We start from the raw sequence: 18076 nt of genomic DNA, 5'->3' as shown, positions 1-18076 counted from the left end.
CCCACTGCTGTACTGAGAATCCTCCCTCCTTTTTAAGAGTGATTTTGGATGTTATTCCACCATGCTGCTCGGATGAGGTTTGGTGGTTACACATACTCACTGAATTCAGTTCTTCTAAATATTTTCCTTCACTGCCAAGCTAGTGAATTTTAAATAGAAACAACTTTATATATATATAGTAGTATGTATATATATATATACTTTTACTTTATTTAATGTCTTTCAATGCTATGTCTACGTCTAAGTCGATAAAAGTCTTGATAAAAAATAAAAGTAAAGTTATAGTACGATCAAATGTCTTTATTCAATCGAATTACAACTGACATTTTATGAAACATTTTACCTTTTTATATACATTTGCTATATAAACGTATTTATTATTTACAACTATACCAATATATATTAATTAGAATAAAGTTTTATTTCATACAGTAGGTCTTTGTGTCTGTTTATGGAAACATAATAACAACGACCGAAATAAAAATTATAATTATCCGTTTAAATATCAAACCACTTTCAAATAATCCCATAAAATTTTAATCCCCAATTTTTTTACCATTTAGGGGCGGGTGATATTTGATCTTTAAATTTAAATGAAGCCAAACGGAAAGTTCCCAAACAAAAAAAATATTTTCCAAATCAGTAGATAAATGAAGAAGTTCTGAATTTAAAAAACCTAAAAAATACACCGGACTGATAACCTTATTGAAATGAAAACTCCTTTTTTGAAGTCGATTCAAAACTATTAGGTTATACTTGTCATAGTTTTTTTTCATTATTTACTTTTTAAAAGGCAGAGATAATACACCATACAGATACAAAATATCTTTTATATAATGTTAATAAATAGAAAAGAGCAACACATCGAGAAAATAATGTAGATTTTTTAAAGGTCAATCGTAGGCGTTTTTGTCAATTTAATACCAATAAATTCTATTTTTGAAAATATTGCATCAATTTGTGAACTGGATGGATTTGATAGATTAAGGGATGAGCTTACTTCATACATTTTTCATGTTACTCGTCGAATAATGTATTTCAATAGGGATCAAATATTTATAACCATGTTCGAATTTGTCAGGTCCTTTTATTCATAATTATTGAAACTTCTTTGCTAGTGAGATTTAAATTTGTAAATCGAATGCGATTACAACGTTTTTTAACGTAACGTGCGAGTAAAACGTTTCAGACGCAAAAATGTTATAGACTTCTACCACGCTCGTGACCGCACTTAAATTATTTTTAATATGCTGTACATAAGACCATGTAAACTGAGATCATTGTAATGTAATCTAAAATAAATTAATTTAAAAAATAAATTACGATTTCATTCATTTTTTTTCTTATTTTAAAATTGATAACTTACTTAAATATTAAGCATAAAAAAAACAACAAAACATCAATATAAGCAAATTTTAGAGTCAAAACTTAAATTTAAATAAATTATTAAGTTTCTTACACATTTTAATTTTATGTAATAATTTCGAGTTTATGTATTTATATATTGTATTACATATCTAATATCTAATTAATCATAATTACATTATTATATACGTATATTGTAATAAAACACAACTTAGGCAGCTTATAACGTTTTTTCTTAGACTGATATACTTATTGTTAGAATAGGTTCAATAATTCGCTGAAATATGACTGGTTTTCAGAAATATGGTATTTACATATATATTTATTGTATACTAGTTTCCGGGTATGAGGCGGGGAGTAGTTAGGTCTGCCTTTTTCTGTACTCTTGACATTGTATGCAAATTTCATTTATGATCGGTTTAGTAGTTAAGACGTGAAATTATGTGAATCGTAACAAACAAACTCACTTTTGCATTTATAATAATAGTAAGGATTGTATTACAATTTAAATTCACAATTAAGGAAGCTTATTAAAACATAGACAACACATTTATTGAGTGAAAAAAAAAATGAATGCAAAACTATTCAAAATCTTTTTAGACGTTTCATATTGCCTCCAAAAAATATAAATAAGTGATATATTATGTGAATATATATGAAATTACTGGTGGTAGAGCTTTGTGCAAGCTCGTCTGGGTAGGTACCACCCACTCATCAGATATTCTACCGCAAAACAGCAGTACTAGTTATTGTTGTGTTCCGGTTTGAAGGGTGAGTGAGCCAGTATAATTACAGGCACAAGGGACATAAAATCTTAGTTCCCAAGGTTGATGGCGTATTGGCTATATAAGCGATGGTTGATATTTCTTACAATTTCAATGTCTAAGGGCATTTGGTGACCACTTACCATCAGGTGGCCCATATGCTCGTCCGCCTTCCTATTCTATAAAAAAAAAATTCAATCCTCAATTATTATTTATAAGTTATTATAATACTTGGAGTATTATTTCAAGAGAGAACTTACAAATAAGTGACCGGTAATTTTAAAACAGCGTATGAATTATGGAATCTATAGGTACATTTGTTGGTTTTGATTACCTCTTGCCTTTGTGCCTCGGTATGTAAAGCTGTTCTATCTGTGTGGTTCTACACCGGAATACACGCGAGTCATGTATGCCATACCTTACAATATAAAAGTATAGAGAGTGCAATTCTGATTACACATACCTATGCATGTATATTTGCATCGTTTGGGTGAACCCATCCAGACGGATTTCACCACATACTCACCAGTTATGCTAACGCGAAATAGCACTATTGTATTCATTCGAATCGAAATTTTAAGGATGAGTGAGTCACTGTAATTGCAGGCAGAAGGCAAGCTTCTTAGATCCCATACTTAACGGTGCAATGACGCCGTTAGATCTTGTTTTTACTTCTTACATTGACACTACCATAACAAAACTAACTTACCTTACGTTTGCTTAAATATATAATAAGTACGCAAAGAGGTTATTTTAATACAAACTGAAAAAACTCAGGGAATTCACGGACGTAATGAATCGTCATATTTAGGATTCTGAAAAAAAAACTGTGCTGGGAGGGTAAAAACCTAATTTATTATTAACGTATATTGTTTACGATTCTTATAAAAGGATATTATATTATAAGCTGCTTAGGTTGGCTATAGCTATACAAATAGTGATAAGTATTTAAAAATATAATTATTAGCTTAATTACTATATACATTTGGTATTTATTGCACAATAAATTTTTATTTATTTATTACATTTATATATTTATTTCGCTACCACCTAATTTACAAATCGTCTAATTCTGGGTTCATAATTCATCGCGACTCAACATTTTATACATAACTAGACAAGGTTTTATACACAAGGCTAACCTAACTCGCATTTTAACAGATTTATATGCAAATATATTTCAAGTCAAACTACAAGTTTAATCATTAGACATATCCATATATGAAGATTGTATGTTAATAAATATTTATTCTGAAAATTAATCAACTGAATTACCATCAGTAATTTAGATTGTAACAAAATATTTTAATTAAATGATAAAACATGATCGATACTATAAAGTTTACACAATAAACTACAATGAAATGTAATGTATGGTAAATTATGTGAATATTGTAATAATGAGTATTAAGGTAAGTATGAAGCGTATTTATTTAAAGCTCTTTAATGAATTTATACGCATTGAGTTCGAATATTTCTGTTCACTGAGAGCGCAGCCAGCCCAGGGTCAGAGGAAGGGCGAACGCGCTCCCAGGGTGCTGGCTATCTTCTAGATTTACAGTACTGACAAGACAGGACCTTCTTAAAAGCTTGCCTGAACACTTTATTAAAAATCGTATAAAATATTGGATTCACCATGGAACTAGCGTATCCTAACCACAGCACAAAATCGAAGACCCAGCTGGATATCCTTCTTTCACACTCCGGGCACACTGCCGGTACCATATTCAAAATGAAAAATGGTGCCCAGAGAACGACAAATGTAAAGAAGACGACGCCGAGGACTTTAGTCGCCTTCTGCTCTAAGCGCAATATTCTGCCATGACGGGAAGAATTACGAGAAATCACGCTCGAATTTCTTGAATGATGTGTGCGTGGTAACTGACGCTGTGGCGTAGAATTAATTTGCTGTTGTTGCTGGCGATTATTTATGGATCTTGAACTGCGTATAGTTCTTACTGGTGTCGATAATGTTGTTCGTGCCCCACCGAAACTGGAGCCTCGTCTAAATCTTCTAGCTTCGTCCCAAGTGACCATCGAGGAAGCACCCCGACTAGACCTTCGAAAGAAAGGTGTTGATGGCTCATCGTTTTTCATATTTCCATTACGAGGGTATCCATTACAGCCATTGATATCACCTCCAGGCACAATTATGACTTCTGTAGTGCGTCTTGGTGGAGTCGAATCAGATCCAAAGTAAGGGCAAGTACAAGGAGGTGGTAATAAAAGACCGTCTTCTGAGCTTCGAGATTTTGTAGTTAATGTGACGGGTGCTAGAAGTCCGTCATTACTTTCATCATCTGATGCGCTCCGAGGTCTATTTATTGGTGGGTTTTGATCACCAGTAGATGATAGTCTACGTTTATCTTGAAGCATCGATGAAGGAGAACTTGATGAGACGCTCAGTGAGCCTGGAGTGAGCACACCACCTCGTTCTGATATATTAGTCCTAAAAAAATATTATGTTTTAAAATAATATAAAGCTTAACCTTTTTACTATTAAAACTTATAAAAAATAGGAAAAGAATATGTGTATTTATTGACTATGGCTCATTTTACATAAACATTTAAATTTTTTAACGTTACAATTCTACACGTGAAGCGTTGCAAGGACAACATTTAGGGTATTGGTATACAGATTGTACAACTACTGGTATAAGAAGATTTATATAAACAAATAAAACGTTTTACAATCTGTTGCGTACAATTTTGCCAACAAATAAATGCCAATTATATACCCTCTGTATGTTGGCTTAGATGCAGCAGAAGCTTCCAAGCCGCGTGATAGTCTCAACATCTCTGCTCCGAAATGATGCAGTGCGCTCATTGCTGACGGAGCGGGCTCGCTGTGCAACAACACATATATGAGGACAACAACGCACACATATAAACAGACATAAGCAACATACAATGCAATGCAACCTTATATAAACTACCAAATTGCACTTAGTCCAAAATATCCTAATGTAATCGAAATTAAATATATATATATATATATATATATATATATATATGATATTTATTGTAGTATAGTATTTTAATATTATCAAAGAGATATTAATTTAGCGATTGAAATGATATGACAGTGACAGGTTTAATAGACACGTTATGAAAATGTTCAAACGGTATCCCGAATTAATTTAAACACATACAACACTGTCTAGACATGACATAAAGGGGTCTCGCCTCCAATTAAGTCCTTAATGATTGCTCAAGATGTTGATAAAGCTTATGTTGAACCTAAAATAATTAATAAAACATTTAATAATAGTTACACAGAAATATTCAAAAGCGATTTATTTTTAAATTCTTATCTTAAATAAATTGTAAACCATATTTATAAAGCAGATTGCAATTAAAAATAAAAGTAAGAAATTAATTTCGTGTTTTTAATACCCAAAATACTTCTAAGAATCTAACTATATATTTTATTTACCACGTCGTTTTATAATATTATAAACATTGAACTTGATTGTAGGGCTAAACTAAATGTGCAAAAAAAATTAAAACAACGAGTTGAGCGCTATCCTCCAAAATACTATCACCACTCAAAATAAAAGGCATGGATACTTTTTTTTAATTTAGACAGTTAGTTTATAAGAGGGCGCTCCACATAAATCTTTGTCTAATCGACCCGTTCAAAATTCCATTTTTTTCAACACCCAGAGACATAAAAATCTTGAGTTTTTTTATTCGTGACGGGTTATAATTAAAGCTTAGGCGATTATATGTCATGAAAATTCTTCAAACCGGAAAAGCATTTGAACTTCTTTTTGTTTATATTTGCAAATTATATAAAATTAAAATTAAATTACAGTAAAATATTTATAATCAAGTCATTCCAACCAGATACTAATATCATAAGTATTGATACGTATATTCAAGAAATATTGTAATTATTATGGTCAATGTCGCATATCACTAACAGACATTTTCACGACCGTTTTCTGCAGTGTGTTTGGTGTTTATTCTTACAGATCGAAGAAAGATACATCACGAAGTTAAAGTCTAATATGATTTATAAGAAGAGACAATTCTACAGTTACTTATGTCGATTGAAGGTGAAGGGACATTAGTTACTTCTTTCTTACATTAGCATTTTGACATTCAACAGCTACACAATGTTTCTTAGTGTGGGTGTTTATCTACTGCACTTTCGTTTACTTTTTTATGTATGTGTATCTTAATAGTACGATTTATAACTTATCAATAATAATAATTAAGGACATTCGTATCATATTTAATATTTAGCTTCACTAAGAATATCCATACATTCTCTATAAAAACATATCGAGATATTGTATACACACACTATGACCAATTATAGTTGACACTAATTAAGACTACGCAGTAATTCTAATTACATAAATTACATAAAAAGAACAACTCTATAATTGAAAATTCAAGACTCCTTAAATAATATTCATTAATTCCATAAATCTAGACTATATTTTGTTAAAAACAGTGTTACATTTTTACGCGTAATGTAAATCAACGCGATCGTAATGACGCGAATGAGGCTCATGACGTCAGAACACAGGATTAATGAAATCAATACCAACTTAACGACTTGCAATTGTACGTAGACAGATAACACACATAGCTGTCTATGTGTGTACATCATTCATGATACACATAAACAGGCGTATATGATAAACAAAACAAGCAAACACGAAGCGCTAGAAAGCATTTTGCATTCAAATTAAAGCCAGAACATTAATCATGCTTTAGCGGCTGTCTTTCACATGCAAAGGTAAGGTCAGAAGCTAAAAACAAAGGAGATATAAAATATCCCTTTTCTATTTTCAGACAATAGATTTTCGTGTATTTTTTCTTTGCATGTGAAAATAATTAAAAAATGTATGTATTTTTTTGATTTTTCATCGACGCGATACGTCAACATATAGATACATATGAATAACTCAAAGCAGTGTTATCCGATTTCTTATTTGATATATAATTAATTATTAATAAATAAATAAAAATGTTTAAATTTTCATAAAGTTCTCATTTCAAATCATTACAAAAAGATCAAATGACATTAAACGAAAATGAAAATCAATATTGGTTTTGTTAGATTTTGAAAAGTCTAAAAAATCTTGTCACATATTATGTGGCACTTTAAAACTATCAACTTGAATTACTTATGGTGGTAAAAAACACTCGTATACCTTAGAAAACAAAACTTTTACTGCGATGAATATACTTTAAACGACAGTGTTTCCCACTCAACAATATATTCTGAACAATGTGGTAAGTAGTATAAAACCGTACATGAAAATGAACTGCTTAAAAAAGTATTTTATAAATATATTTAATATACAGATTATTAATAATATTAAAAGTCAAATAAAAAAATAAATAAATGTTCGTTCATTTCAACTTGAAATAAAATGTAATTCAAAAGTTTATGAAAATAAACAATTACTTTAAGTATACGCCTATGAAAAATTTATTCCATGCCCATAATTATTTTATGATGCTGTTTTTATCAAAAATGTTATATTGTCAGTTTTAATTCATTCTTGACAATTTTAAATAACACATGTATATAATTATATGTTTTTTTTATTGAAAGTAATAATAAATAAGTTAATTAAAAAAAACGATTTCAGTTTATTGGTATGCGCGAGCTCGAGATATTTTTTTAAAAAATAAAAGAGGCACGTTGACTTTTTGTTTCATTAAACAATTCTTACCTAGAATCTTGTAACCAGAGATCTCTTGTGTCGATTGGCGGGAGTTCGGTTTCGGTTGATGCTGCCGAGTGGTGCGGAGTGCCTCCTCTCGGACTAAGGAATCTTCTCCAAGTACAACGGCGTTCTGTTTATTATTAAAAAGGTTATTTACAATTAATGTTATATAAATGTTTCTTACAAGAATATCAAAATTAATTGTACAATTTTCTTTTACCTGTTAGCATGAAATATTAATAAATAAAAGAAATATTGAAATATTAAACGTTCATCATATTTAGTTCATATAAAAAAATGTTTTAAGGATATTATATGAATTATATATATTGACATAAGTTTCCGTCCAAGGAAACGTGTATGCGGAGGGTGTGCTCAGGTGCCAGGTACCCAATGAATCCATTCATAATATTAGTAAGGATAATTTAAACGATGCATGCGACCGTAATAAAATATTGTAAAATTAAAATATTTACTTAAGAATAGACGATAACAATTTCCTTTGAAGCTACTACAGGGAATCCTAACACTGAATATAGTTTGAATTTATCTTTTATTTTTATATCTTTCCTAAGTATGTAAATGAGTCGCTAGGCAAACACTAGTCTTCTTGATTTCGTTTTCAGCATATTCCACCAAGCTACTAATGTGGTGAATATACACGTATACATGTGAAAGATTTTCAACCGAAGCATGTTTCTTTACCGCCGAGTACGAGATGAATAACAAAAATCGACCTCATGAAAACGCAGTAGTGCTGGTCTTGTATCAGTCTTTGATAAAGATGTGTATAAATCTATAAACTGAATTTTTATTACGTGCGATATATAAAACATCCGTGATGGCCCAGTGGTAAGAACGCGTGAATCTTAACCGATGATCGTGGGTTCAAACCCGGGTAAGCACCACTGAATTTTCATGTGCTTAATTTGTGATTATAATTCATCTCGTGCTTTACGGCGAAGGAAACATCGTTAGAAAACCTGCACGTGTCTAATTTCACTGAAATTCTGCCACATGTGTATTCCACCAACTCGCATTGGAGCATCGTGTTGAAATAAGCTGCAAACCTTCTCCTCAAAATAGGACAGGAGGCCTTAGCCCTGCATTGGGACATTCACAGGCTGTTACCAAAACCAAAACCAATATAAAATCTATAGCAAAGCGGATAGAATATCAAATATTAGTAAAACCTTAACGGACGGGCATTAGAGTTCGCTGCGACATGTCAAACATGAAAGCTTTTAATGGATTAGTTTGGATAGTCATCCATTTGATTAGTATCTGAAGATCTTAAAAAAAAGTTTTTAAGCGAATATGTTCTTTAGAGTTTAAGCATTAAGACCAAATTACCATGAAAACAAATTGAAAGGTCATAATTAATGTATTGTCTCGCTTTTATTGTGTTTTCTTTTGTAAATAAATTTACGCTTAAATGAGATCACAGCTTTACATAATAAATTAATTTAGCTTTTTCTTTGTTAATCGCTTCATTCAAGTCATAATCTTGTTTATAATTTTGTATAATGTTTACTCATAATTTATACGCTTTTAAACAATATGAATAATGATTATGTGTACTTTTTAATATTTAGATTAAATTAATAATTTAACAGATTTAAAATAATGAAACGTTGTTTTTATTTAAAAAATTATAATAGTAAGGACTTAGGTTACAAGATTTTTTGTTATATTGTAATGCCTGTATTATTATTTTGACACATTAGTTTCTATGAATACGCGCTTATATATATATATATTTGTATAGAACATTTATACATATAAAAACATTGTTCTTTATTTAAAATAATAATAATAAAATGTTCTAAGCAAAAACAAATATAATTAACAAAAAATACATAATGGCTGTAATTATTATCAATTTAATATAAAAAGAGAACCTTGTTAGGGTAAATCACCTATTTTCCATTTCTCAACACCGACATTCAGCACGATCATTAATCTTTATTTTAAATTCGTTCGAGTCAAACGCGTAAATCTAACTGCCAGCTACTGGCACATTCGTTTTGTAACGTGCCGGTAAACCCACGAAATTCCCAATACCTTTCCAATCCAATTTGCTTTATACAGCTCTTTTAGTAAGAATTATAATTTTATAGTTTTTAATTTTTAACTGACCGAATGATATACAATTATTTAGAATACATTACAATATACCTCATTTATAATTAAAAAAAGAGATCTAAAACAGTAACAGTACTACTATTAGTAGCCTGTGAATGTCCCACTGCTGGGCTAAGGCCTCCTCTCCCTTTTTGAGAAGAAGGTTTGAAGCTTATTCCACACGCTGCTGCAATGCGGGATGGTGGAATACACATGTGGCAGAATTTCAGTGAAATTAGACACATGCAGGTTTCGTCACGATGTTTTCATTCACCGCTAAGCACAAGATGAATTATAATCACAAATTAAGCACATGAGAATTCAGTGGTGCTTGCCCGGGTTTGAACCCACGATCATAGGTTAAGATTCACGCGTTCTTACCACTGGGCTATCTTGGCTTCGATCTAACATGAATAGAATGTATTAGTAGATTAAGTTGTCAGTAGCATCAAAATTATGTTCAAAAATTCAGTCAAACAAGTTCAAAATATAGTTGCAACATAGTATACTTTCTAACGGTGAAATTAAATAAACATAATAACTTTGTGAAACGCAATAACTTAATTGTAAAACAGACTTGTATTATTTAGATTGTAGGCAGCAGACGAGCATATGGGCCACCTGATGGTAAGTTGTCACTATCGCCCATAGACCATCGTTTACATCGCCAATGCATCACTGACTTTGGGAACTAAAATGTTATGTCCCTTGTGTCTGTAATAATACTGGCCCACTCACCCTTCAAACCGGAACTCAACAATACCAAGTACTGCTGTTTTGCGGTAGAATATCTAATGAGTGAGTGGTACCTACCCAGACGAGCCTGCACAAAGCCCTACCACCAGTAAACCATCAGATATTTGATATCGATAGTCGTTGAAGAGATGTTATAGTGATTCTATTATAACGCTTATTTCAATCAATTTATAATTAGAACACAATTATATTGAGTGAATGAATGATTCATTAATATATTACGTTTTCTATTGTAATTTACAATAAATCTATTAGGTTATTAAGCCACTTTACTAATATGAAAATAATAAACCAATCAAGTCTGAAATTTCAATAAAGCCATTAAAATGTTAGAATTTATATACAAGCAGAGTTTGATTGAATTTATATTAACGTAATTTGATATAGGAGAAAATAATTTAATCATGCTTATGTTTATATAATAATATGTTTTCGCGTAGGGTTTCCTACACTTGTGTTATGAACGGAGACGCAGTGGAATATTAAAATGCTGACAGAGATCGAAAAGAGCGAGGAAATTAATAAGTTATAATATAATAACATACATATAAAAAGTACTATATTAAAAATATTAACATACAAATTACTACATCAATAAATTATAAAATGTTTATAAATACATACTAATTAATATAAATCCATGATTGATTTATAACCAGTATAAACCAGATACAATTGAGTCTGGAAAAACTGGAACTGTGCTTTATTTATAATTTAAATGTATGTTAGGTTCATTAGGAAATTTTATTCTTATTTAAGAAATCATTGAATATTAATAAAACTTACAATATTATGATATATCTCTTCTAATTTATTATAATTTTAATGTAGTAAAAATATCATTGGTATTCACTAACAACCAGTAGGGTGGTTAAATGAATTCCAAGCCGTGCTTTCAAAAAGAGAACCTAGGCGCAGCATGGGATATTTACAGGCTGTCACTTTGGTACTTAATATAAAAATTTAAAATCATTTAACTAATATAATAAACAACTTATTAATATATATTGTTATCTGCTAGTGTCATATTTAATAATAGCAATTCTATTTTAGTGTAACCGCAGAACACGCCGTGATATCCAGATTATGGTTGGATGATTATAATATAAGCATGATAATTGGGCATGGAAACCTTAAATGGTTTGTAAATAATTGTGGTTTAAGCATATGGTTTATGTTGTGGGTAGTGTATAGGATAATCTAAGTGGGTAGCACACTCTTGTCAATTTCGTTGTTTTTATATTATAACTTTTTAATTTTATAATATTTGTATGTCCTCTATGCGATACTAAGCCATTTATCCGATTGTCATTAAGTTTTCGTAAGTAGTTCTTCGAAAGCCCGAGAAGGTTATAAGCTCAAAAAACAAGATTTTTATTTATTATACATCCTTGATCATAAACTTTATGCATAGATCCACGTTAAAGTGTGAAGATGGGACAAGTAGCTAGTTATATATAAATTATAAATTTATACCAAATGTTCTGATATTGACAAATTATATCTAAACACAAGTTATAAATACCGATAGGTATCGCACCAAGCCAGCCAGCAGCCCATCCTTGTCCAAGTCCTTTCCTCTGTCGAGCTAGAAGTTGCACCGTCAAGGCATAAGTGAGAAGCATTACGCCAAGAGGAATGTAGAACGAGATAATGGAACCAATCGCCTTGTAGAGCGGATCTGGTATCTGACAGGATCCGCCAATCAGGACCGATTCTTCATTCTGTTGAAAGAAAACTTATTTCAAAGATTTGACAATATTAGGTGCTGTAAGAAAAAAAAAACCGAAACACCACAGAATACTTTTGAGAATATCAGAAAGTGATAGGTGATATCGACTATTTTTTTATAGGAACCACCTGATGGTAAGTGGCTACTACCAACCATAGATATTGGCGCTGTACGACATATTAACTATTATTTACATCATCAATGCGCCACCAATTAAAATGTTATGTCCTTTGTGCCTATAGTTACACTGGCTCACTCACCCTTTAAACCAGACACGACAATACTAATTATTACTGTTTAGTGGTAGAATATCTGATTAGTGTGTTGCACCTGCTCAGATGGACTTGCACAAAGCGAGTATTGAGTGATTATAAAATAAAATAAAGATTTTGAACAATAATATAAATTCAAGGTCAGATTTAATTATGAATCTTTACTCCTGCCATTGAAATGCCATACAAATGTAAATTAAATTAACAATAATTATTAATTGTTCGACTATTACAATTAATACAGTACTGTACAGCGATAATTACAATTATCGTAATTTGATTGGATCTATTGATGATGTGACAACACATCATCATACCATAGGCTAAGTATTGCTGTTCAGCGGTAGAATAAATGTTATCATTTATTCTACCGCTGAACAGCAATACTGGGACCTACCACCAAGTATAAAGTATAATAATCATAATATTTAAAGAACACACGCATAAAAATAACGTACCTCCGAAAAAGGCCCTAAACATTTCACGAGTGAGATACGAAGTGAGTTCTTACAAAATAGCATTGCTGTATTTTTTGCAATAGTGAATCGGGGTACAAATGATTTCTTAATTGCATGTAATTTTTCGTCGGTGGTTGTATACTGTCTTCATATGGTGTTTATAAAGTAAGTTTTTAACCTACTAATACTCTTGCCTGCGGAGGACATATGCGCATATTGATTAGATATAATGAAACAAAAATAGCTCAGTTAAAATTGTAGCGTTTCATTAAAAATCTATAAATAAAATTCGCAGAGATTCTCAATGATTTTTACTAAATCCTTTTAAATAAATACGTCCAGTATTTATTTAATAGGATTTGGTAACAACATTTTAAATATATAAATAAAGCATAAGTAAAATAACATAGTTATCCTTATATATTTAAGTCTTCCTTTTGTTTACATGTCATCAAACTCCTCCTAAATCTCAATTGATTTTGATGATTTTGTTTGTATTTGAGTAGTTCCGTTTATATATATAAGGCTTGGATTTAGACTCGGTAGAAGGTGCTGCTATCGGGATCCAAAAATTATTTTTAGCAAAAAAAATACGGTCAGCTTGTATATGTATATATTTTGAACTATATAAACATTTTTATATAATATAAATATAAAATACACTATAAATGTTTAATTAAAATCAATTACGAACTTCAATAATTCTTGGAAGATAATCGTTTTATTGACGTCATTTGGCGTTGCTAATTTATTCATTGCATTCAGTAGAAGAGGGCATAAATAAATAAATAATTGTACATTTAGATCGATTTTATAATATAAAGACTAATACTATTATATATTCAGTAACTAAGAGTAATCATTCGATAACTATTTGAATTTATAATCTATATAATGTTACAGTTGGATAACTTGTTATGAAGGACACACCGTGAGGAAACTTGCATGTGACGAATAAAATTGCCACGTAATGTATTTTCATTGCCGCAAAGTAGCAGCGTGGAGTAAGCTTCGGGGGCCTTAGCCCAGTAGTGGGACATTTATAGGTAGCATTTGACTTTGTAGAACTAGATTTGTCTCTTTTGTGTAGCTACTTACAAGGCTGCAAGGAAACAAATACGGTAAAGCGAAGCCGTTGGTTCTCCGCCTGAACTCATTCTGGTCGTGTTGGATTGCCATTTTATAAGATAGTAGAAATACATAGTGCAGATATTTGCGCACTTGCGTGTAGTTAGTCTCGGTAGACACAATCCATTAATAAGTCATTCCACATACAATTGTTAATGCTTTGTATTTCTATGAGAGTTTGGTATCAAATATACCATAATTTTTTAACAGTGCTCATATCTATTGGCAAAGGCGATCACTTCTTTTTGTTTATAAATAAAACATATCCCGGTCGAATATCTGAATAGATACTATCCGCGCACGGGGGTATACCCCCCAAGGAAGGATGCAAGAAAACCACAGAGCAAACTTCCTTTTACAAAAACTGCTCTTAAGGATTACTTCATTGAAAAATCGTAATGGATTGTGACGCAATGGTAGGAAAGAGGGGAGATAAGGCTACTGATGCTTATCAATACACGCAATATGGATCAAACTGTTAATACTTCACTGTTTTCGTTAAACATCAATCTACACTGGTGATTTAGCGAGCGTTGCGTGTTGAGAACACTTTACGCCTCACTGAACAATGGCTTTTACGGTGACGTGAGTAGAATTAAAACAGTATTTAATATTACAACAAATTATATATGTATCGAAATAAATCGTGACGTTAAAATATTTAAGCGTGATCAAATTTTGTATTTTTTTCTCATTTTTTCACTGTTCGTGCTTTGAGAATTTGGAATGAGAAGAGAGAAAAGCTTCAATCGAAGCTCACTTTAAAACATCGTCTACTATAATATTTTCTGTACAATGTCTCTTAATTGTTTATTTGTTTTTATTATTTTATTTCCACGTTTTTTATGATACAGTACAGTAACATTAACAGCCTGTTAATGTCCCACTGCTAGACTAAGGCCTCCTCTCCCTTTTGAGGAGAAGGTTTGGAGCTTATTCCACCACGTTGCTCCAATGCGGGTTGGTAGAATACACATGTGGCATAATTTCAATGAAATTAGACATATGCAGGTTTCCTCACGATGGTTTCCTTCACCGTCACGCACGAAATGAACGTGAGATGATTATTACGATAGTGTGTGTAGTTTATTTTAGTAATATTTTAATAGTTGTAGTATCGCCTGTTATATTGATGCCTTCAGACTTTATTTTGTAGCAACTACAATAAAAAGTTGATCAATAAAGTTTTAAAATAAATAAAATCAAAACAAAATTTCAATGTCAAATTTCATCGTTAAGTTATAATATAATAATGCATCGTAAGAATATTCCGTCGTTCCACTTTCATCACGTATCATCGTATCGTGCTATTGTTATTCAATTCAACATCCTACGTGACATTGTCGAAATAATCTGTGCCCTGTTGGCACAACTAAGAAATTAATTTATTCACATTTCAATATTGAAGGTTATTTGTATGCTCTTATATTTTTCAGTGAATTAAAAGTTTTGAGCGTGAACTTGAACGAAATATCCATACATAAGGAAAGAAGAAAGTAGCCTCTTCCGTTTAGTAGTTTTAAGAATAGAAACAGTGGCTAAAGCAATGCTGATGTCTGTTTGTCAATATAGAATCTCATTATAAAAGCTATAAGATAATTTGATATGTAAAATAGCTTAAGAACGATGAACGAACGATGGGTTGATATGCCATAAGAAAAAAACCATAAATAAAATAGATTTAAAAAAAAGAATAGAAACTGAAGAAATTCTATCAATACATGTATACAATACCCGTAGTGGCTAGTATATTAAGCTTTATTCTTAACATAATAAAAGCGGCGTCTAAGAGACATTTAAGAACCATTAAACTGAGCTATCAAGACTGAAAAATTGGCAGCTTAAGCTAAACAGTGCTTTGTCTTCCTTATTCAAATATCAAATAAATAATTATAGAAAGATAGAAATCAGTATTTAACAAAACAGCGAAACAACTTTACTTATAAGTAACGCTGTGGAATATTATATCAATAAACATCTCGCGAGTGTGGAATTGCGAATAAAAGGCACCTCAAAGTATTATTTGATGTAAATAAAAATCATTTATTTTAGAAACATTTACGTATAATTTTGCAATGTTGTTATTTTATGCTAATTTTATAATCTAAATATAATGAAAGATCAAAACATGTTTTCAAGGTAATCTTTAATAAATAAAACATATTTTCGTCGCATGAAATAGAATAGCGTACCATGAGAAAAGTATTTTTCAATCAAATTGTGATTTCACAAGAACTCAATATAAATTTTTCAAGAATTTTAGTCATAATTCTAGAAAATTCTATTAAATATTATCATTTTTCCTTTATCATTCAAATATCGTAAAAAAATCATTTCATAGTTCGTATTAATAATATAAATTAATAATTTTAACCAATCAAAAGACGTATTTTGAATTAAGTACTTTTTTAATTTATTAAGAATGCATAATCACTGCATATTTGTAAACAGAGTGTCTATCGTATATTTTGCTGTACGTGATTTGTTTATCTAATTTTATTGACATAAAAGTATGTTATTATATGTACTTCAAAACATATATACATAATTTATTAATCTGATTTAAAAGAGGAGATTATATGTTGTTTGAATTACTGGTTAAATTGGGACACTCTTCAACGTCGCGTGTACTGTTTCGAACGGCCTTGAAAAGGACAGTGGGGTCATTACTTCGCGTTGTATTTAATCGATTCTCTAACTTCTTCGATCTATGCCGAAATAGACTTTGAAGGTTATACTACATAAGATCAGGTCACGGGTACCAGGAGGTTTTACCTGCATCAAAAAGAAAAGAAAAGGTGACCTCATAAATTTGAAATTAGTTACAGTATTTAAAAATCAATAAAGTCAGTCATAAGAATGCATTTCATCGAAATACAATATTTTTCTTATTTATAGTCGAAGCGAAACGAACACCGGTTCGACAAAAACTATACTGCAAACCTGAATAGATTCCGCGGAAGAAACCCGAAGGAAATTAGCGGGAAGAAATATTTTCCAGAGTTTTTTTTTGCTTATAAATTTTTAGCATAAAAAGTCCTTAGTTACCTATTATGCTGTGCTATCATAATTATTTGACACAGATTTAATTTATTTAAAATTGTTTTATTTGAAAAACCTCTTTTAATAAATGGATATTTTTGCATTAATAATGAAGCGGAGCATAATAAAATCTGTTTCAAGCCAAGCAATATTTTCAACCATCTCAATACCTCCTTCAATTTAATCGCCATGTTATTTTTAATTATGAGTTTTCAAATTACCTATAATACAAACAGTCAAATGGGCAGTATAATGGTTGGTACATAAGTTGATCACCTCCTCTCTTAGATGTTAGTATTGTTAGAAATACAGACCATTCCTTACACTGAATAGACTAACTATAGGCAAAATAGGCAAATTATATAATGTTACCCATCATACTTTATGAGCTAAAATGGCTAATAATGGCTGACGGCTAAATAAAACTAGGGGAAAAAAGTAAAGTAACGGCAGGCGCTGCTCCATTGCGTGTTGGCTATACCTGTGGTACATTTTCATCCAACACGTCATTCCGAAAGATGAATTATAAAGCTCACGACAATTCAGTGTTGCTCGTCCGGGTTTGAACCCATAATCTTCACAGTTAAGATTCACATATTTGAACCATTTGGCTTTCTTGAATCCCTAAATAATACAAAACTAATTAACTTAAAGATTCTTTCAGATAATTTAGAAGTTTTTTTGGGATTAATACAGCATATTCAAATAAATTATATCGAATTAGATGTCGAATTTCCAATTT

At 30.8% G+C, this 18076-nt stretch overlaps 1 protein-coding gene across 1 annotated transcript in view; it reads right to left on the bottom strand.

Moving 5' to 3' along the window:
• Positions 1-3671: 3671 nt before the first annotated feature.
• LOC126775039 (5-hydroxytryptamine receptor 1A-alpha) overlaps positions 3672-18076 on the bottom strand; it is a 43481-nt gene continuing 29076 nt past the window's right edge. Inside the window, exons 4-7 of the mRNA XM_050496770.1 lie at positions 12228-12426; positions 7829-7952; positions 4868-4975; positions 3672-4578 (exon numbers count right to left, since the gene is read on the bottom strand). Of these exons, the coding sequence (XP_050352727.1) occupies positions 3672-4578; positions 4868-4975; positions 7829-7952; positions 12228-12426 (1338 nt within the window). The remainder of the gene's footprint in view (positions 4579-4867; positions 4976-7828; positions 7953-12227; positions 12427-18076) is intronic.

Source organism: Nymphalis io, chromosome 2 (genome assembly GCF_905147045.1).
Source record: "Nymphalis io chromosome 2, ilAglIoxx1.1, whole genome shotgun sequence".
NCBI lineage: Eukaryota > Metazoa > Arthropoda > Insecta > Lepidoptera > Nymphalidae > Nymphalis > Nymphalis io.
The sequence above is the reverse complement of the archived record's forward strand: the minus strand, read 5'-3'. Positions and strand labels throughout refer to the sequence as shown.